The sequence below is a fragment of the Malaya genurostris genome, chromosome 2 (assembly GCF_030247185.1).
Source record: "Malaya genurostris strain Urasoe2022 chromosome 2, Malgen_1.1, whole genome shotgun sequence".
Classification (NCBI taxonomy): Eukaryota; Metazoa; Arthropoda; class Insecta; order Diptera; family Culicidae; genus Malaya; species Malaya genurostris.
In genome coordinates, this window is record NC_080571.1 from 186,018,881 (window position 1) to 186,041,887 (window position 23,007).

General features: G+C 41.6%; 2 protein-coding genes across 2 annotated transcripts; one reads left to right on the forward strand and one right to left on the reverse strand.

Moving 5' to 3' along the window:
- Nucleotides 1–7,238: 7,238 nt before the first annotated feature.
- On the forward strand, nt 7,239–9,942 carry LOC131429042 (uncharacterized). Its single transcript, XM_058593092.1, has 3 exons — nt 7,239–7,266; nt 7,754–9,513; nt 9,625–9,942. Exons 1-3 carry the CDS (start codon nt 7,239–7,241, stop codon nt 9,940–9,942), a joined length of 2,106 nt encoding a protein of 701 aa, XP_058449075.1.
- Nucleotides 9,943–10,122: 180 nt separating this feature from the next.
- On the reverse strand, nt 10,123–14,112 carry LOC131429043 (uncharacterized). Its single transcript, XM_058593094.1, has one exon. The coding sequence runs from the start codon at nt 14,110–14,112 to the stop codon at nt 10,123–10,125; it is 3,990 nt and encodes a 1,329-aa protein (XP_058449077.1).
- Between the last annotated feature and the right edge of the window lie 8,895 nt (nt 14,113–23,007).

Sequence of the window (23,007 nt, forward strand, 5' to 3'; positions counted from 1 at the left end):
AGGATCTTTCCCCGGTTTCAAAACTGGGATATCATTCAATAAAAACCATTCAAGCGAAGAGGTTGTGTTTCGATTATGCTAGCTCGTGAGTTAACGGGTGCAGGTTGTTAAGACTGTGCTAAGTGCTAGTGCTAATCGCCAAGGCAATATTCGGGGCGTTTCCCGACTGGAAAGCTAGCAACAAAGGCCATCCCGTTCATACGGACAGAGGTGTAGAGACTCAGAGATGTAGGCGCATAGAAGTGACGAGTCACAGAGGTGCCATAGCATGAAGGTGCGAAGACGAAGGGGCGCAAAGACACAGAGGTGCTAAAGCAGCCCTGTGCTGATTACCAGGTACCAGAATTTGTACACTGAGTAGGATCGATAGAGATGACATATATCGTGAGATGCTACACTGCAAGCATCACATTTGATCGCCACCAAGAGCAATAGAACTGTAACTGGGGTCAGGTACAGGCAGCATACCAAGTTCAGTGGTGACCACAACGACGGCAGATCAACGGATATAGCAGGAAACAATACCAAAAGACTGCCAATTGGGAATCTTTGGATGAGCGTCACGTCGTTCTTTATGACAGAGGAACAGAGACAACAGCAACAATGTAGATTTAATTTAATTTAATTTTTTTATTTCACTTATAACTGAAATTTTTACTGTAAAGAAGTTTTTATTTTGATATTATTAATTTACAAAAAAATCAGTTAAACTAATGGAAGATCATCCTAATCCGATTTCGGATACTAGTAAGAGCTTAAATGCTCCAAGGGCTAACATTATTATTAAATTTGATGCAAATTACAAAGGATTTGACATCAAATTTCTCTGAAGTTGTAGAAACCTCTAAAGATAATAGCGACAAAATTCAAGTTGTTGTTAACGATTTGAACGAGGCAAACGATATTGTAACCTGTTCATATTCTTGATATTTGGAGATTTGCGTTCTTTCTGATGAACGATGCACATTTAATAAAACCTCCAACCTCCGAGAGGATTTAGAGATTTTACAAAAGCGACACCATTCTGCACTCCCGGAAGAATGCAGAACGATTCGCAGTTTGTACGAGCAGAAGTAAATTCGGTACCCCATAAAAGATGCCACACAATCTGCTAAACCCTATTCAAGTTGAAAAAATTCAGAAATACAGAAAGAATTCATTCACTCCAGGAAGAACGATAAACCCTTCTGACTATAGCTCCTTACCACATTGGGTGAAAAACGAGCGAATATCCTTTAATTGTAACTCCGCATACACAGACTCTACCATGTGTAGAGAACAAAAAACCCGGATTCGTAGTTGCGTCAATGCGGATCAGTTACATATCAGATGACATGAAGTACCATAATCGCATTTACACAAATCACACGAATAATACCAAATACAAATTATAATACGGAATACTTCGACAAATTTTCAAGGACACATTTTGCATCGTGCGGTACACTGTCATGATACACTGTCAGAGTGACAATGTACTTTAACGAATTTTCTATAAAACTAGCAACACTGAAGGGTAAGAACAAATTCACCGTGGTTACTGTTTATTGTAGTGAAAAATAAACTTGAACTATGTTGTTGTGTATGAGATATGGTTATTCCATATCGGATTTTATTTTTTGTCCTTGGCTTTTCAGGATGTTTGCTCCTTGGCTTTTCGGAAATTGCTCAGTATTATATGTTAGAATGTCTCGGCACTGTTCACCGAATCGTTGTGGTAGCCATCCGTTCTTCTCATTGCAAATCACTCCCGTCAGAGGAGTAGGAATTTTTCCAACATCTGCTAAATGCGGGGAACCTTTACGTCATAATACTAATAGAAAATAATTCAATTAATAAGTTTATCCATCGTGAGAGAAAAACTGCTGTGTCTGCCACCGTTCGGGCTATAATCAATTTGTCTGGGTCACGCATAGATGAGTGACTATTGGGAAAACGCATACACAGCTTGTATTTGTTTCTCTTTTAACTTTTATTTTATCGTGTAGAGCGTTAATCGCTGTTTCCGTGGTACGTATACGAATCGTACCCATGTTCCACGCAAGGCCCGTTTATGAAATAAAGTCCCATCACTGCCAAAATATATCGCCATTCTTCATCCATCGATTAGCTGGAGTGTACCTTTGAATTTGTTGCAATACAGCATCGGAAAACATAAACAAACAAACTTGTTTTGCGCCGTAGCAACTAGCATAAAGCGTTGCCAGAAACGATCTCCTTCCACATTTTCAAACTATCGCAACGAAAGGGAGCAATTTGCTAGGCTTACTTGTTCAGGCTGTGAACCAAACATTGGCGGTTCGTTTGTATGGGACTTAGGGGTATTATTATTTGTATTTGATAATACTCTGCACGTTGAATAGAAGCCATGTGATACTTAAGTTTGCAATGTTCAGTCAGAGCTCTGACCAGAATACTGCAATGATGCTTGGAAAAATGCAGTATCTACTTTGACATTTTCAGATTTAAATCTGGTAAAAATGCTTCTGTCTGAGCGCAAGTTTGCAAACAGCGCGAGCACCTGGCATGTTTGGATGCAGCCCAAGAACGAATCTTGTGCTTTATTCTACTAGTTGAAAGTGATAAAGCTGGTTCAGGACCAACGAAATCATTCGTTGCACCGGCTCATCAGCCCATTCATTTCCAGTCATACCAAAATGGCCGGGTACCCATAAGAAGTAAACAGTATTTGAAATGCTGAGGTCTTCAATTTGAGGTCGACATGCGATCACTACATTCGACCGTGAATCATTCGAACTGAATGCTTTTAAGGCTGCCTGACTGTCGGAACAAAAATAAATTCGTTTACCACAGCTCCTCTGCTTAAGTGCCGATTGTATTCCACACATAATCAAGTAAATTTCTGCTTCGAACACAGCACAGTATCTACCAAGTAAATGAGACTGCTCTAGCCTCATTTTACGACAGCAGACACCAGCACCAACAACAGAGAACCGTCCGTATACCAACTATGTGTTCATCAAGTTGTCGTTCCAAACAACCAGACAACCATTCCTCACGAAGAGGATAGCTCACATTGAATGTTTTGAAAGGAAAACTGCATATGAGAGTTAGATCACTAGGAGCGAGTAAATAGTCATCCCACGTAACCATTTGAGACCACAAGCGAGTGTGGCTAGTAGCATAATCTACAGGGTTACTTTTCGAAAGCCCTGTAACCATAAGACGGTATTCACAAGATAATACTTCTTGTTTTAGGAACTCAGGTAGTGGTTTAATGCACAGTAGCGCCTCTAGAGCAGCAGTAGGAGTTGACGAGAATGCACCTGTCATCGCCATTAGTACCATCCTTTGGAGATGACTTAGCTTTGACTAAACTTTCGCGACTTTTTCTTCTGTTACCATATAAGACATCCATATGCTAAAATTGGTCTAACAATAGTTGTGTACATTAAATGAATGTATCTGGGTTTGAGTCCCCATGATTTTCCAACAGCTCGTCTGCATTGGCCGAAAGCCATGCAAGCTCTTTTAATCCTGAAGTCAATGTGAGCAGACCAATTCAGTTTTAAATCGAGAATAACCTCGACGTATCTAACTTGATCAACCACAGTAACCTTTGAAGCGAAGAACTGTAACGGACGAGCTCCTGTGATTATCCTACGATGAGTGAAAAGCACCATTGATGTTTTGCCCGGATTTTTCAGATAATCCAACCTGACAACATCATTGCTAAACAGATCGCAGGGCTTTTTGCATTAAATCAAAGAGAATGTTAATGCTTGTACCGGTCAGCAATATATGATAATCGTCGGCAAAACCATACGGCAAATCCAAGGTTATTATCTTTCCTTAACAAACCATCAGCGACTAGGTTCTATAAAAGTGAGGACAGTACACCACATTGAGGACACCTACAGACACTCAGCTTTCTAATCTCTGCTTACCGAAGCGATGAACAAAGAAGTCGATTACTGAGCATTGCGTGTATCCAATTTGTGATACTTGAAGATATGCCATGATCACGGGCTGCTTCCAGAATTGAATTGAAAGACACGTTATCAAAGGCACCTTCAATATCTAGTCAAACTCCCAAGCAAGATTGCTTTTGTGAGAAAGCTTTTTCATGTAACAGGGTTGTAGTGGACTTTCCACGCTGTTAAGCATGTTACATTCCATGTAGCGGATGCACGCCCAAACTAACATTCCTGATATAGTGATCGACTATGCGTTCCACTGTTTTAAGAAGAAATGAGCTACGACTGATAGGCCTGAAACTCTTCGCTTCCTCATAAGTGTCGCGACCGCCTTTGGGAATAAATTTGACAAATATTTCCTGCCAAGCTCTTGGAATACATCCTGTCGCAAGACTAAAAGTAAGTATTTTCTTCAAAACATGCTTGAAATGTTTATACCTTTTATGCAGTAAAACTGGGAAAACTCCATCCTTTCCAGGAGATTTGTACGGAGCAAAACTCTCAAATGCCTATTTGACCGATTCAATCGTCACAACGCTTTGAACAAGGGCCCAAGAATCGTAACTATTTGAAAAAGTCCTGGAAAGTGAGTGTTAAAAAGATAGTGAAGTACATCACCTTCACCAGATAAGTACTCACCATTTGAAGTTCTTCAGAAAATGACATTAAAGTCCTTAGACTTCGAAAGTAACCTATTCAATCAGCTAGCCTCGTTGAGACTAGGGACATTTGTGCAAAGGCTTTCCCAACCACTTCGCTCAGACGATCGAAGAGCATTTTTGTAAGCCTTTCGAGCCGACACGAATGCCTCCGACCCATCTCTGCGTCGGTGGTTCCAAGCGCTTATGCATAGTTTGCTTAGTCTAACCTCTAGTAGCTCGCACAATCCGAAGTGAAGCCTCTTCATATGCTGCAACTATGAGTGAGTTTGTCTCGTCGACAACATTTTCCAAATCAATTGGGGTTTCAATTGTTGGTTGGTACCCGTAAAATCTAGTCGACAAGCCCTTTCATAGAGGTCCCAGTTCGTAGATTTGGGATTACGATATGTGATATTATCAAATTTAAAGTTTGAATGATATAAAAAGATGTGCTTATGATCAGACAACGAAGGTTCGAGCTCATCGGAGATGACCCAGTTCACCAACTCATGTGCAATTCTGACACAGCAGAGAGTTACGTCCAAAACCTTCTCTCTTCCAGATCACGCAAAAGTTGGACGGTTTCGTGCATTGACTATGTGCAGGATTATAGTGCTCACAAATTCTATCATATCAGAGGGTCTCGAATTTATATCTGCGCTGCACCAAATGATATGGTGAGCATTTATGTCACTGCCGATTATAAGCGGTAAATCATTTTTGCAGCAGTATGATACAACCTTTTTGAAGTCATCGCTTGGCGAAGGTTGGTTATGCGACAAATATGCCGAACAATAGACATTTTTCCTGTCTATGCCATCAATAGTCATACCATCTGTGACAGGACATATATCCCGAGTTGTGAGCTCCGATATGAGAGATATCGAGAGCACTATTTGCAAGTATGCATGCTCGAGGCATTTCACATGAATTAGTCATACCGTTCTTGTTGAAGGCAACAAAGACTGGGTTTAACAATTTTCCAACGTAGAAGTTTCCCTTTTGGAAATATGGTTCTTGAACCAAAACTATAGAAGCTTTACCTTCTTGAGATTGATTTGTGCTACTCTAACTATTATCAATTAAAGTAATGAACACTCCATCTCCAGCACTTATCGTACAACAACTAGAAGAAATCAAATATATTGGCTTATAACCGCCTATAGCGAACCATGTAAGAATTTTTTTTTAATGTTTTGATCATTTAAATCCCACGAGTTGCGAACAAAGAAGTCGTCCACTGTGCCAGAGCTTCGCTTAACACAGTAAGGGAAGACCCGAACAAAAACATGACTAGTTACGAAATAGTTATTTAGGTTCCCAATCACCACATCTTTTCGTCATATTGAATTAATTATAATTTATAAGCTATCGTTACTTAATCCAAACATATCTTTAATCACAACTATGCTTCAATCGTAGCAACCCGTAACTAGTTTTGATACCACTTAGCCCAACTATGATGCAACAAGAGAGCGAACATGTTTTTTATGTTACACTGGTTAAAACAAGGTGACAGCAGTGTATCTTTATGACATAAACATTGAACTAACTATCATGTGTAATATACCGCTTCCGTTGCAAAACCTTTATAAATGCGGTATAACAAACACGAAGAAAACAATATTGGAATTGAACATCGATTGTAATAACATTATAATTCTCATGATATATGAATTTAAAAAAATGAGAAATCACTACTTGAATTACTTTTGAGCAATCTGGACAGGGTTTTTTCGTTGTTTATTTTTCATATCTTCATTAACAGATTTTGATTGAAGGCGCTTAAAAGAACAGTTAATTAAAATTGAAATTCACTCGACAGTTTTAAAATCGTTGTGAAATCTGTACCTCGTATCAAATTTGTGATTTCAAGAACTTTACTGCCTTTTTATTGTTAATAGGAAAGTATTCTGGAATCATTCAATGTTTATAATGTCGATGGTGACTAAATTTCAACTAGTTTACTTGAAAACAAGTTATTTTTAAGTTATGGAAAGATAAGTTATTTTAGTATGGCATTACAACGTAACGACATTTGATTCTTAGACGACTTAGCAATTAATAGAAACTGCGTTTTTTGAGTCACGCAAGTGGTTAGATGTTAGTTGCAATCACTCAAATTTCTGCTTGCAAACTAGTCATAAATAAGCTAGCTTAACAAAAATTGTTACTTGGGTATTGTAGTAATAAGTCTAAATGTATAAAATTGCCAGGGCCCCATAAAGATAATGTTTGCAATAAAGGTATTAAAAAATGTGTTTATTGTGGGGAGAGTCCTCATCATCTCAGTATGCGCTGCATTTAAGTTGCGTAAAGACAAAATTAAGCTTTCTTTATAAGCACGGTCTAAGCGCACATATGCAGAAATGCTTAACAGAAGAAAACAGTTTTACAAAACGAGAGCCAGAGGAATCTGACTCTGATGAAAATAATGAAGTTATTCCTCAAAGTTCTGTTAAGAGGAGGAAGTCGTCCCCCCTCCCCCCAAATTACCAAAAAACCAAGAACCCTTAATGTGGCAGTTAAAATTCGCATTGATAGAATCGCACAAAGCGATATTTAAACATTCAGTGCTGCGACTATTTTTGTGCCCTCATACTCTTTCGAGATGATTAAAGTGGCGCAAATAAACCTTCAGCACAAGCGCACTGCGACAATGAACCTTTCTCCTTTATTACAGGAAGGTAAGGTTAAAATAAATAACTTTGGTTCAGGAACCTTACTTCAAGAAGGAAAATGTTTGTATTGGAAAACTAATTATTCCCGCTTTTGCAATCTGTAGCAAGGTTGGTCTCCCCAGCAAAAGCCACGAGCATGCATTCTTGTAAATGATTCAATTGCAGCGTATCTCTTACCGGAGCTAACCACTCGTGATATATATATATATATATATATATATATATATATATATATATATATATATATATATATATATATATATATATATATATATATATATATATATATATATATATATATATGTTGGAGAGGGAATTTTTAATCCACGCGTGTAGTGCGTTGACAAATGCTAAAAGCTAATAACATTTTTTATTAGAATTCGATGGTTTTAACAACATGTGCTTAACTTACATCTGAAACCACGGTGGGACCGGTGGGTTGAACTTTTTCCTTCGCTTGAGACGGTACGAGTTTCGCGCTGTTACTTTCCAGAACAGCCTTTATCGGCAGTCGAGAATATACAACTACATGTATTCGTTGATGCAAGCTTGGTTGCGTTTGCCTGCGTAGCCTATCTGCGGGCCGAAGTAGCGGGACAACTGCAGTGTACATTAATATGCGCGAAGGCGAAGGTAGCCCCACTCAAATTGACGTCGGTACCGCGACTGGAACTTCAAGCAGCACTGCTAGGAGCGCGAATAATGGAGGACATCTGTAACACTCATACTCTACCAATCGCGAAGAGGTATATGTGGACTGATTCGAAAACCGTTATGGGCTGGATCAATTCTGATCAACGCAGATATACGCAATACGTCGCTTTCCGTATCGGGGAGATCTTGGAGAAAACGAGTAGAGCTGAATGGCATTGGCTTCCGTCGGATTTGAACGCTTCAGACGATGCTACGAAGTGGAAGGGGCAACCCGATTTGAATCCAAACGGCCGTTGGTTTGGAGAACCTGAGCTCTTGCATATGGATGAGGCGTACTGGCCGTCATCTCAGGGTGTAAACTACGATACGATCGAGGAGCAGCGCCCTAACCTGGTAATCGAGCACGAAGTGAATCGTTCGGTGTTCGACTGGGAGAGGTTTTCGAAATGGCAACGTCTCACCAGAGCTATCGGATATGTCGGTCGATTCCTTGGGAATCTGAAAGCGAAGATACGGCGGGTTCCTGCTACACACGGACCACTATCGAGAGAAGAATTGGAAATGGCGGAAACGTGGATATTTCGTGCCATCCAGAAAGAGGTTTACTTGAAGGAAGTGGTCTTACTTTCGAAGCTTGACATTGTGAAAAAGGGTGTTAAATTAGGCGGTGGCAGTAAACTCTACAGACTCTCTCCGTTCCTGGACGAAAAGGGAATTATGCGCATGGAAAGCCGAATAAGCTTGGCGGCGTTTGCGTCGTACGATACTAGGAACCCTATCATACTTCCTCGGAATCACCATGTTACAACCCTCATCGTCATGTGGTATCATCATAAATTCCTGCATGGGAGCAGAGAAACGGTCATCAACGAATTGAGGCAACGCTTCCATGTCTCTTACCTGCGCACCGTAGTTCGCAGTGTAACCGGAAAGTGTGCTGAATGTAAAATCCGTAATGCTGTCCCCAGGGTACCGCTGCCGAGAGCCAGACTTGGAGCCTTCTTCCGACCATTTTCGTTCACGGGTCTGGACTATTTTGGTCCCATAACCATTCGAGTGGGCCGATGCAATGTGAAACGTTGGGTAGCGTTATTCACGTGCCTATCTATCCGCGCAGTGCACTTAGAAGTCGTGCATTCATTGTCAACGGAATCCTGCAAGATGGCGATTCGCCGGTTCGTGGCCAGACGAGGCTCTCCTTCCGAGATCTATAGCGATGATGCGACGAACTTCGTGGGTGCAAGCAACGAACTCCGAGACGAAATCAAAGTCATGAACGCATCCTTAGCCGAGACTTTCACGAATGCTACTACGAAATGGATGTTTGTTCCACCGTCTACTCCGCACATGGGCGGCGCCTGGGAAAGGATGGTGCGCTCCGTCAAATCGGCTTTCTACGCAATGTCAACTACGAAGCTCCCTACGGAAGAGATATTCGGTACAGTACTGGTAGAGGCGGAAGGTATCGTTAACTCTAGGCCTCTAACGTTTCTTCCGTTGGACAAGGCTAATCAGGAAGCCCTAACTCCCAACCACTTCCTTCTTAGTAGTTCCAGCGGGGTGGCACAGCCGCCGAGGAGACTGGTTGAGTCGGATAGCGTATGTCGGAGTGATTGAGATCGAAGTCGCCGTTTGGTGGACCTGTTTTGGGGTCGCTGGATACGCGAGTATCTGCCCGTTATTGCCAAAAGGACGAAATGGTTCGGAGAGGTGAAGCCGGTTAAGAAAGGTGACTTAGTAATCATCGTTGACGACGGACGCCGCAACGGGTGGACACGTGGAAAGATTCTGGAGGTCCAACGAGGACACGATGGGCGCGTGCGTCAAGCGTGGGTGCAGACTTCGTCTGGCGTTCTTCGAAGACCGGTGGCGAAATTGGCGGTGCTGGAGGTGAACTCTGGTAAAACTGATCCTGAGGACCTGGACCAGTGTTACGGCCCGGGGAATGTTTCGGTGAATAAATCTGACCTCACTGGTTCACTGACTTCACAATTACAGGCAACCCTGCCAAATGACAGCGACGTGTAAGATGGCTGGCTGCTGCAAAACGACCGATTGCAAGTCATGCGAGTGTGGTACAAGACCGTAAGAACGCATGGAGGTTTTAGTTAAGGTTTCAGAAGTGAATTTATTGATATATTTATAAGTTATCGCGATTGGTAGCAGTAAGTAATACTCACGATTGAATTGACTGAATGTGTAACTTTCTCAATTTGTATTTCTGATAGATTTCGCGTTATCATTATCATTCCCCGGGCCGTAACACTGGTCCAGGTCCTCAGGATCAGTTTTACCAGAGTTCACCTCCAGCACCGCCAATTTCGCCACCGGTCTTCGAAGAACGCCAGACGAAGTCTGCACCCACGCTTGACGCACGCGCCCATCGTGTCCTCGTTGGACCTCCAGAATCTTTCCACGTGTCCACCCGTTGCGGCGTCCGTCGTCAACGATGATTACTAAGTCACCTTTCTTAACCGGCTTCACCTCTCCGAACCATTTCGTCCTTTTGGCAATAACGGGCAGATACTCGCGTATCCAGCGACCCCAAAACAGGTCCACCAAACGGCGACTTCGATCCCAATCACTCCGACATACGCTATCCGACTCAACCAGTCTCCTCGGCGGCTGTGCCACCCCGCTGGAACTACTAAGAAGGAAGTGGTTGGGAGTTAGGGCTTCCTGATTAGCCTTGTCCAACGGAAGAAACGTTAGAGGCCTAGAGTTAACGATACCTTCCGCCTCTACCAGTACTGTACCGAATATCTCTTCCGTAGGGAGCTTCGTAGTTGACATTGCGTAGAAAGCCGATTTGACGGAGCGCACCATCCTTTCCCAGGCGCCGCCCATGTGCGGAGTAGACGGTGGAACAAACATCCATTTCGTAGTAGCATTCGTGAAAGTCTCGGCTAAGGATGCGTTCATGACTTTGATTTCGTCTCGGAGTTCGTTGCTTGCACCCACGAAGTTCGTCGCATCATCGCTATAGATCTCGGAAGGAGAGCCTCGTCTGGCCACGAACCGGCGAATCGCCATCTTGCAGGATTCCGTTGACAATGAATGCACGACTTCTAAGTGCACTGCGCGGATAGATAGGCACGTGAATAACGCTACCCAACGTTTCACATTGCATCGGCCCACTCGAATGGTTATGGGACCAAAATAGTCCAGACCCGTGAACGAAAATGGTCGGAAGAAGGCTCCAAGTCTGGCTCTCGGCAGCGGGCTCATCCGGGGTACCCTGGGGACAGCATTACGGATTTTACATTCAGCACACTTTCCGGTTACACTGCGAACTACGGTGCGCAGGTAAGAGACATGGAAGCGTTGCCTCAATTCGTTGATGACCGTTTCTCTGCTCCCATGCAGGAATTTATGATGATACCACATGACGATGAGGGTTGTAACATGGTGATTCCGAGGAAGTATGATAGGGTTCCTAGTACCGTACGACGCAAACGCCGCCAAGCTTATTCGGCTTTCCATGCGCATAATTCCCTTTTCGTCCAGGAACGGAGAGAGTCTGTAGAGTTTACTGCCACCGCCTAATTTAACACCCTTTTTCACAATGTCAAGCTTCGAAAGTAAGACCACTTCCTTCAAGTAAACCTCTTTCTGGATGGCACGAAATATCCACGTTTCCGCCATTTCCAATTCTTCTCTCGATAGTGGTCCGTGTGTAGCAGGAACCCGCCGTATCTTCGCTTTCAGATTCCCAAGGAATCGACCGACATATCCGATAGCTCTGGTGAGACGTTGCCATTTCGAAAACCTCTCCCAGTCGAACACCGAACGATTCACTTCGTGCTCGATTACCAGGTTAGGGCGCTGCTCCTCGATCGTATCGTAGTTTACACCCTGAGATGACGGCCAGTACGCCTCATCCATATGCAAGAGCTCAGGTTCTCCAAACCAACGGCCGTTTGGATTCAAATCGGGTTGCCCCTTCCACTTCGTAGCATCGTCTGAAGCGTTCAAATCCGACGGAAGCCAATGCCATTCAGCTCTACTCGTTTTCTCCAAGATCTCCCCGATACGGAAAGCGACGTATTGCGTATATCTGCGTTGATCAGAATTGATCCAGCCCATAACGGTTTTCGAATCAGTCCACATATACCTCTTCGCGATTGGTAGAGTATGAGTGTTACAGATGTCCTCCATTACTCGCGCTCCTAGCAGTGCTGCTTGAAGTTCCAGTCGCGGTACCGACGTCAATTTGAGTGGGGCTACCTTCGCCTTCGCGCATATTAATGTACACTGCAGTTGTCCCGCTACTTCGGGCCGCAGATAGGCTACGCAGGCAAACGCAACCAAGCTTGCATCAACGAATACATGTAGTTGTATATTCTCGACTGCCGATAAAGGCTGTTCTGGAAAGTAACAGCGCGAAACTCGTACCGTCTCAAGCGAAGGAAAAAGTTCAACCCACCGGTCGCACCGTGGTTTCAACTCGATCGAAATTTTTTCATCCCAGTCTGTCTTGCTTCGCCAAACATCCTGGATAAGGATCTTCCCGTGAATCGTAAACTGAGAAAGAAATCCTAGAGGGTCATATAGACTCATCACCGTTCTTAGCAGCTCTCTCTTGGTAAAATTGGACGCGTACGTAAATGCGTCTTCCTGTGGTATCCAAAGCACGCCAAGCACGCGCTCCGAACATAGGCCAGTTCCCGTCAAGAACTCTTTAACTTCTGCTGTCTTCGTCTCGCCTAGCTTACTCAAAACCTTTTCCGAGTTAGACATCCATCCACGAATGACAAAACCACCTCTAGAGTGCACGAAAGTAACTTCCCTCGCCCTACGAATGGCCTCCTCTTCAGTATCCACGCTGTCCAGATAATCATCGACGTAGTGCTTACGTATGATCGCGTCGGCTGCTTCAGGATATCGATCTGCATATTCAGTAGCATTCAAATTCTTAACGAATTGCGCCGAACAGGGCGAGCTCGCGGACCCGAACGTGGCTACATTCATGAAGTACACTTGAGGATTCTGATTAGGGTCATCTCTCAGCAATATGCGTTGGGCATTTCGATCCTCGTTTCGCACGAGCATCTGGTGAAACATTTCTTTCACGTCGGCACAGATAGCTATTCTTTTTTCACGAAATCCAGTGAGTACTCCCTTCAACGGTACGAGCAGGTCCGGTCCCTTAATCAGCATCGTGTTCAAACTCACACCATCAACTTTCGCAGCAGCATCGCAGAAAATACGTATTTTTCCTGGCTTCTTGGGGTTCGTGGTGACACCCAATGGTAAATACCAGACTTTTCGCGGATCGGATGCGGCAAGCTCTTCTTCCGTAGCCTTTTGTATATATCCTTTTCCTTTATATTCCTCTATCTGTCGGAGTACACTACCACCTATATCGGCATCCGCCTTGATACGCCTTTCGAGACATTCTAGCCGCCGTACGGCCATGAAGTAACTGTCGGGAAACTCGAACTCGTCAAATTTCCACAATAATCCAATTTCAAATCGAAAGCCAACACGCTGAGTGGTTGATTGCAAAATCTGCTTTGCCCGTTGATTCTCTTCGGTATCGATGCTTTGTGGTATAGAAACTCCCATATTTTCCAACGAAAAATACTGTTTTACTAGTTCATGTAAATCGTCCTCTTCTCTTACACATTTGCACAGGTGCATGTTGAAACACCGTTCGTTCCCCATCGTCAATATTGGCCCATGGATCGCCCATCCCAATCTCGTTTTGGTAGCTATGGGTTCATCCACCTGTCGTTCACGCCTCTTCAAAGTAACACTCAAATGCGCATTGTCGTTACCAATCAAAATCTTTGGAACGGCATCCCGGTAATCCGGAATAAGCAGACCTGCCAAGTATGGGTAGAGCTTCACCAATTCGTCATAGCGGAGAGTCTGTGTCGGCAATCCCAGATCCTTAACCGTGCGGACATCAGAAAGTACAAACTTCTTCTCTTGGGAGATACCGGAAATATCTAACCTCACTCGCTTAGAATGTTCTTCCGACCGAGTCACGTTTCCCGTCCAGGACAGACACAAGCTTTCAGATTTGCCATTCACACCGAGAGAATCAGCAATAGATTCATCAATCAGCGTTATCGACGAGCCATCGTCTAGGAACGCGAAAGTAGTAATCGAATTTTTCTTCCCATGGAGTGTGACTGGCACAACGCGGAAAAGAGATCCCCTTCCAGTGGCGTGATGATTTTGCACCGCCATGTCTCTGGCTGATGACGGATTACTTCTTTTCGGATCAGTATGCAGCAACGGATGATGCCTGTACGAGCAACCTCCTATTTCACATCGACTCTTCGACTTACACTGTCGCCTTCCATGCGGGAATAAACAGGTACGACAGAGTGATAACTTCTGGACCAATTTCCATCGGTTATCAACGTCCAGTTTCCGGAAAGCAATACAATCTCGCACTTTATGCCATGCTTCTTGACAAACGAGTCATCGTTTATCCAAAGAACTACTCTCAGCTGGCTGGGATAGCTTCGATATGTCCGTCGAATGTGGATTACAGAAGTTTTTCCCTTTCGATTTGTCGTGCTTCGGATGGTTTGCCCTCATATCTACCGTCAGCGTGACCTCGCTGGCTGCAGATACCAAAGTTGACATATAAGTCGCAAACGTTCGAAGATCAGCTCCGGGTTGTTGACGTTTAACCATTGCCCATTCAAGCTTGAGATTCGCCGGCAGTTTGTCCACCAGCTCATAAAGTAGTGTAGGATTGTTCAAATGCGCTTCCTGATGACTCGCGAGCAGATGATCGCAAAGATTTTGTACAGCTATTCCGTACCCTATAAGTGTCTCGAGTTTCTCTGGTCGAGGAGTTGGAACTTCTCTCACTTTCTTAAGCAAAGCATACACTAGAATTTCAGGTCTGCCATAAAGAGTCTGCAAAACCGATATGACCTGTGGCACGGAATCCGGAATCAACAATTTGCTTCGTACCGCTTCCAACGCGGCACCACGCAGACACCGTTGGAGTCGCATTAAATTTTCCGTGTGAGTAAATCCACATGCACTTGTGGAATTGTTAAACGAACTTATAAATAACGGCCATTCTTCCGGATCACCTGAGAACAGCGGAAGTTCCTTTGACATCACCTGGCGTGCTGCCAGTTGTAGCGAAGTGGGCTCGACTTGGGTAACTGCCGATAAATTAAGAGAGGGATATTGTATTCCCGGCTGTGATGGGTCATGCACTGGTAACGCAGAAGATAATAAATGAGTTCGATCGAGTGGGTGTACATTATTTGAAAACTGTTGATCGAATCTTTCATACGAATTACTATTGCTACACTGATTACCTCCCTGCAGAGGTACTGCACTACCTGGCAAAACATTGCCTCCTGCCGATGTTTTACCATCACAGTTGCCTTGAGACCTATCGTTCGAACTGTTAATTACACTTCCTACTTGCGAAATCCCGAAGGGATACGGTTGGTATATTTGATTATTAAATCCATAGAATTTTCGATCAAATGGATACACATGAGTGGGAAACTGGCGGTAGAACGCATCATACGAATTACGATTGCTACATTGATTACCTCCCTGTAGGGGTACAGCACTACTAGGCACGAAATTGCCTCCTACCGGTGCTTTATTTCCAGCACTGCCTTGGGGCCTAACGTTTACACTATTAATTACACCTCCTACCTGAGATGTCCCGTATGGATACTGTCGCGGCATTTGATTTTTCATACCGCTGATACCATTATTGCGAACCCACGGCTGGCTCCATTGAAATGCTGGATCCACCGGAACGATGGAAGTGGACACCGTACACGGAACTTGTAACGGGATCTCTGGGACGACCGTCGCATTCGCTCGGCTGGTAGTTACAAATGTTGTTACTTGCGCAGACGGGAATGCTGTACACGACGGGGTTTCCTGCACGGCAGCTGTCGCAGTTGTCGTCGAAGGGAAAGCTGTCTCCTGAGTGGCTAAGGTAGAATTGACCAAACCCTCTAGATGTCGCTTGCGCCATTGATTGACCTTGCTGTCGCTGCTCTGAACGGATTTCCGACTTTTCTGATCATCGCCTTCTTCTTCGCAATCGTCTTCCATCGCTTGAAATTTCTCCCGCAGGTATACTGAATCGATTTCCAGCTGTTTTTTCTCGAGATCGATTTCCTTCAACAGCTTTTCCGCCTCGTGACGTTTCCGCTGCTCAACCAGCTCGAGATTCAATTGTCGCTTTTTCAGTTCTGCTTCTTCCTGAAGTTTCTGCAGACGAAATTTAGTTCTCGCTCGGACGCTGCTAGCAGATGCGCCTGCCTCTGAACCGGCAGCGCTCGTCGATTTTCGCGGATCTTTTGTGGGTTCCTTCTCGGTAAAGATGCACTTCCGACAGAGAAAGTCTTTCTCACTTACGCTTTCCCCTACGCCGACGCACTCAAAGTGCCACCAACTTCCGCACTTATCACAAGCGACCATCCTACTGTTGTCGGATTCCCCACACGCCGGGCAGCTACTTTGGTTTTCATCTGACATCTTCCAATTGTGCAGATCTTTTAGTTTGTTGGAGAGGGAATTTTCGGCTTCTTTTAAGCTAATCCACGCGTGTAGTGCGTTGACAAATGCTAAAAGCTAATAACATTTTTTATTAGAATTCGATGGTTTTAATAACATGTGCTTAACTTACATCTGTTAACCTTCAATAGTTCAACCACCTCCAACAATACTACTAACGATAATGATAACGCGAAATCTATCAGAAATACAAATTGAGAAAGTTACACATTCAGTCAATTCAATCGTGAGTATTACTTACTGCTACCAATCGCGATAACTTATAAATATATCAATAAATTCACTTCTGAAACCTTAACTAAAACCTCCATGCGTTCTTACGGTCTTGTACCACACTCGCATGACTTGCAATCGGTCGTCTTGCAGCAGCCAGCCATCTTACACGTCGCTGTCATTTGGCAGGGTTGCCTGTAATTGTGAAGTCAGTGAACCAGTGAGGTCAGATTTATTCACCGAAACAATATATATATATATATATATATATATATATATATATATATATATATATATATATATATATATATATATATATATATATATATATATATATATATATATATATATATATATATATATATATATATATATATATATATATATATATATATATATTAATTTAATATATTTAACAATATATATATATATATATATATATATATATATATATATATATATATATATATATATATATATATATATATATATATATATTAACAATATATATATATATATATATATATATATATATATATATATATATTAAATTAAGTTTTAGATTATGTTCAGAGGGTTTTTAAAAAGTCAAGCGTATTGATCGAAGTCTAAATTAGAACTGATTTATTTTATGAAATGTTCGATACATCGAAGAGCCCTGTCTTTGTCCCTAAACTGCTGATTTGACGGCTAGCAACGATGGTCCTCCGGTCACGTACGGTGTTGGGTTGAGTTCGTTGGCGTTCCACTTCGGTGTTGCTGACTTCGCTGTATTGCTTGGAGCTTCTATCGGTTGTCCGGTTAAGTTTGGTTGGGGAGTATCGCGTTTAACTGCTTCCCCCATAAGTATTGCTCGTCCCGAGCAATTTCCTGTTTTTGTAAATTTCCAGTATTTGATGATGCCGATGGCCAAAAGTATGAGCGTGAGAATGATGACGGTGCCGAATGATATGGATCCGATTCGGTATTTGAACTCTATAGTTTTCATGAGTTGTCTGTTTTCTAAATGGATATTATGTAGTTCGGAAAGGTTTACGTGTCTTTCTACGTGCAACGTTCTGATTTTTGTAAGTTGCAGCGGAAGAATTGATGGTTGATCAAACTGTAGTTCGTAATTCACAAAAAGCTCATTATTGATGAATAACGAACAGTTGTGAAACGTAACTAGTTGAATTCCTTTCAACGTTTCTGGTTGAATGCCGCAGGTGCTATTAATGATTACGTCTTGGTGAACGGTTTGCACTAATAGCGTTCCTGGAGCTATCGTTTTGGTATTCATTGATGGTGGTTTTTCTGATACCGGGCATTGCCCAGGTTGGCCTCTTAGTAGTGGAGCTTCGCATGCATTGTTGCTGATGTCCATTAGTTGACTCCTTTCACAGATCGTAATTTGGTTGGCTTCTCGACATTGTGCTTTAATAGCTAGTATCTGCTGTGGGTTTATCAAAACGGTGTTATGTGTCAGCTTCACTGAGTGGTTGTTACGGGATAACGGTTCAATAATAACTTTCTCGTAGGATATCGGTTGTAGTCTGGGGATGTTTACACATATAATGATTGTTGAGCCTTTATGTAATGTAGTGGTCGTTAAGTAGTTGCTAGCGTCGTCAAAGTGTTGAATTTTCATGCCCTGCTCTATGAACTCTTGAACAATGATTTGTATTTCTTTTGGTGTAAGTAGAAATTTACTTATGATATTTAATTTTGATAACATAATTGCATATTCTATTGCTTTTAGATTCTCTAGGAATGTGTCTAATTGAAAAGCTATCGATATTTTTTGGTTTTCTGACAGAATGTAATCGTCGATTTTTAAAATTGAGTTCAACATGCTTTGGTGATTTCTGATTTCTCTGTTTACTAGGTTAAGCCTGTTTTCAAATTTGGAATTAATTTGGATTTGTCTATTGTTTTGTTTAACGATAGAATTACCAGTTTTTCGCAATTCATCTAGATTATTATTGATAATGTTCAGATCTTCTGCGTCGAGATTACCTGTTATGAACTTGATTGTACTTCCTAATAAGTCGATAGACCTCCTGTATCTGTTTGATTGCAAATTTAGTGTGCTATAAATGAATTTTACTTCTCTGAGTTTCATTTCGAGAATGTCTGATAAACTGCTTGATGAATTCTTAGTTTGATTAATTACATTTTCTAAAATAGATATTGAAATTTCAAGTTGTGAGAAATCGATCACATGCAATAATCTGTCGTATCCTGCAATTACTCGTCCATCCCCCCTTTTAAGAAGCAACGCTCCTGCGTTGTTCGTAATGTCATGAATCTGGATGGATTGTGCATGGGATGAAATGAGGATTATGAAGGTGGTGTATAGGAATAGAATCCATTGTTCGCAAGCCATATTTTCTTTTCCTGAAATTAGATTTATGTTAGTTTGTTCTTTTAATATTTTCTTTGTGTATTTCCCGCCCAGAGTCGTCTATCAGTAATCTACCTTGATTTTCAGCGACTATGACCGGTGAATACATAGGATATGTTTTTTTCTTTATTCCTTGCACTTTCTTGTATCTGGTTGAATTTTGTTGGAACTCAGGAATGCTTTCTTTGTTTTTATTGTGATAGCGTAAATTTTCTTGTTTTGATTTTTCATGGGCCAAAATGATCTCATCGTAAACTTTGTTTCTACTTTCTATTAGCATTTCCGTATCTAGAGGCCTTTCTTGGGAATCTTTCAGCCCATAAAAAGCTTCTCTAGGTTTCATTTTAATAGCGGAATGGATTGTGTTTTTATATTGTGTGCAAGCAATATAGAAGGTTTCTTTTAAGTTCAGTTCTTTAAATGTTGGTTTGATACAGCGAAAGATTTCTGCAATGGTGGAGTGAAATCTCTCGACGGTACCGTTACTCTCATTGTGGTTGGCAGGGGTGAAGAATACTTCAATATTGAGGTCATGAAGTAGTCCTCTAATTTCAATTGATCTCAAGGATGGTTCGTTGTCACAAACTATTTTCCGTGGTGTACCATGTATTTTTAAAAACTTAATCAATCCTTTTCTTACGTCTATAATGTTACGGGATTTAATGTGTGTCAACGATCCGAACCTTGAAAATTTGTCAATAGCTGAAAGGAAATATGTTTTCTCTGCAGTAAAGATGTCTATGTGTACTATGTCTAGGGGTCTTTCCGGGTTAGGTGTACTGCCTATTTTTAAATTAAACGGGTGGCGATCATATTTATTTTTATTACATGTTTCGTAAAGCTTGATATATTCTCGTATCTTCGCTTTCATCTTGGGGAAGAAAAATCTATTCGAGATTTGTTCGTTGTTTTCCCAGATGCCTCTATGAGCACGTTCGTGCGTTTGCTCTATAATCAGGTTTTCTTCTTCTGGGGTTCTTAGGTCTATTAGCAACTTTTGTGTTAAATAAACTTTGAATTGATTTGCTCTATTAAAATGATTTTTATACACAGTCTGAATAAGGTTCATGAGGTTCTCTGGACAATAAATACAATTTGTCCGTTTTAAATCCATGTAATCCTTAAACATGCTAAATATTATTGGTACCCCAAAGACACATCTCGTTATAGTTCTTCGGTAGACTCTCGGAAAGATTTCTTCGTAATGATCGGGTTCGTCGGGTCCTATTTTTAGAATAATTTGGTTGCTGAAGGCATTTAGCGGTTGTTCTGTACAACTTATACACTCGGAATCATCCGTGTCGGCTGAATGAACGGTCATATTGGATGATGCACTTTCATTATTATTAAGCTCATTTCGAATCCGGGAGAGGCTGTCAGCGACTACGTTTTGCTTACCCGGGCGGTAGCGTATTTCATAATCGAATTCGCTCAGTGAAAGACGCCAATGGACAAGTCTATTGTTGGTGTCTTTCAAGTTGAGACCATATGTGAGTGGCTTATGATCTGTGTACAGAGTGAATTTCCTTCCGTAGAGGTACGGACGGAAATATTTGCAAGCCCAAACTACGGCTAAGAGCTCTTTCTCTATAGCCGAGTATTTTTCTTCTGACTTGTTAAGGGTTCGGGAGGCAAAAGCTATTGGTTTATCGCTTCCGATAGTCCCTTGAGAGAGTACAGCGCCAATTGCAAAATTGCTGGCGTCCGTTGTCAAAATGAATTGTTTAGAAAAATCGGGATACTGCAAAATGTTACTTCCTGTTAGTATTGTTTTACAGTGTTCGAAGGCGTTAACAAATTCTTCTGAGTGAGAAATTGTTTCTCCTTTTCTTAGAGCATTAGTGAGTGGTTTCGCAATTTTTGCAAAGTCTCTAATGAATTTACGATAATACCCTAGAATTCCTAGGAAACCGCGCAACTCTTTTTCGTTCGAAGGTAATGGCCATTCTTGAATGATTTGGATTTTATCCGGATTCGGCTTGCAACCTTCCGGTGTGACAATGTGGCCTAAGAAAGCAACCTCTTTCTGTAAGAACTCACTCTTGTCCAATTGTACTTTGAGATTGTGCTTTTGCAAAGTTTTGAAAATTTTTGCTAAATTATCCATGTGCTCTGTAAGGTTTGTGGAAAAGACAATGATGTCATCCATATACACTAGACAGATAACACCTATATGCTCGCGAAGAACATTGTCCATCACACGTTGAAAAGTTGATGGTGCGTTCTTTAACCCAAAGGGCATCCTTAAAAATTCATAGTGTCCATTTTCGACACTAAATGCTGTTTTTGGGATGTCTTTTTCTTCTACTTCTACCTGGTGAAACCCAGATGCGAGATCGAGCGTGGAAAAATACATACTCTTTCCTAGTTTGTCTAGGATGTCAGTGATGTTCGGTATCGGATAACGATCATCAATCGTTTTCTCGTTTAATTTGCGGTAGTCGATTACGAGCCGCCATTTTTGTTTACCGGAGGCATCTAATTTTTTTGGTACTATCCATACCGGTGAAGTCCAAGGGCTATCCGAATGACGGATAATTCCTTGATCGAGTAGTTTTAAAATTTGTCTTTGAACCTCTTCACGGTGACAGTATGGGTACCTATAGGACTTGGCATGTACTGGTGCTTCATCCTTTGTTTTAATATTATGTTTTATTGCGCTCGTGAAAGAAAGTTTTGAGCCTTCCGTAAAGAAAATATTTTCGTGTTGAGAAATTAATTTAAGTAGTTTCCTTTTTGTCGTGAATACGACTTACTTTACTATGGGGTGCCTTTTCAAAATTAGCCATATGGAAGAATGGGCAGAACTTAATCGTGAATATCTCGACTTGTATTAATGGCAGCAACATAATTCTTTCACTATTTCATCAAAAATATGATCAGGAATTTAGGATAATATTTTGAACAGTGTGAGATAATCACAAACAACACAAAAAATAAGTTTTCTCAAAATTTGAAAGCAATGCGGAAAACTCTTTACTTTCGCTTGGGTTTTTCGCGCAAGGACGACGATTTTGAAGTAGTCATACATATATCTTCAACTGAATGCGTATAAAAGGGGAACCGTGGTGAAAATCGATCATTTCTTTTCGTGCGTTCGATGGAAGCAGACGTCGTGGGAGTTAAACCTTCAACCAGTAGCGACGGAGAGTGCACCTTCTGCGTGGTTCAAACCTCAAACGCTCAGGTCGCAACTCTCATTTGCTTTTCGGTAGTCGTAACGAGAAGTTCTAGTTTCAGATTTTTGTTCCGCAATATAGGTTTAGAATTCAGAGCCTGTGTGCTGAAACTGGATTCTGGAACTGTATGTTATTCCGGAACTGATTTCGATTTCGAGTTTCGAAATTACAGTTCTAGAATTGAAACTGGATTATGAGTCTGTTATTGGTTCTAAATTTAGTTCTTGAACTCAGGGTCCAGTTCTTTATTCCAGACTTCTTCTATTCGGTTCTTTTTAGAACCATAATAATACTCCTAAAGAATTATGCGGAATTTTACTTTACTGTACTCTATACAACCCATTCTGGTAGTCATGGCGAAAAATCGTCTTCAAGTTTCAGAGCTTAGTTCCGGAATATGGGTTTAGAATTCATAGTCTGCGTGCTGAACTAACTCAACTCGTCACTTACTATCACGAACGCTTTCATAAAAAGTTTTTTTCAGAGCCACCATTATTTTATTTTAAAGAACTATACTGCTTATTTCATAATATTTAATTGCGTTTCAGAATGTTTAATGTAACTAATCTGTAATTTAGTCTAGGCGCATCGTTTAAATTTCTAGCAAAGAAAGAGGGGGGAAGTTGCACAATTCAAACAATCGATCAATCACCAATTCGAATTCGGAAGCATAAATAAAGCGTGTCTTATTCGTATTCACGACATCCAATTATGTCTCTGACATTACACACCTGTACTTTTTCATCATCATTAAGATGCTCTGTCCTAAGTTGATCGTATATAGATTTTGTT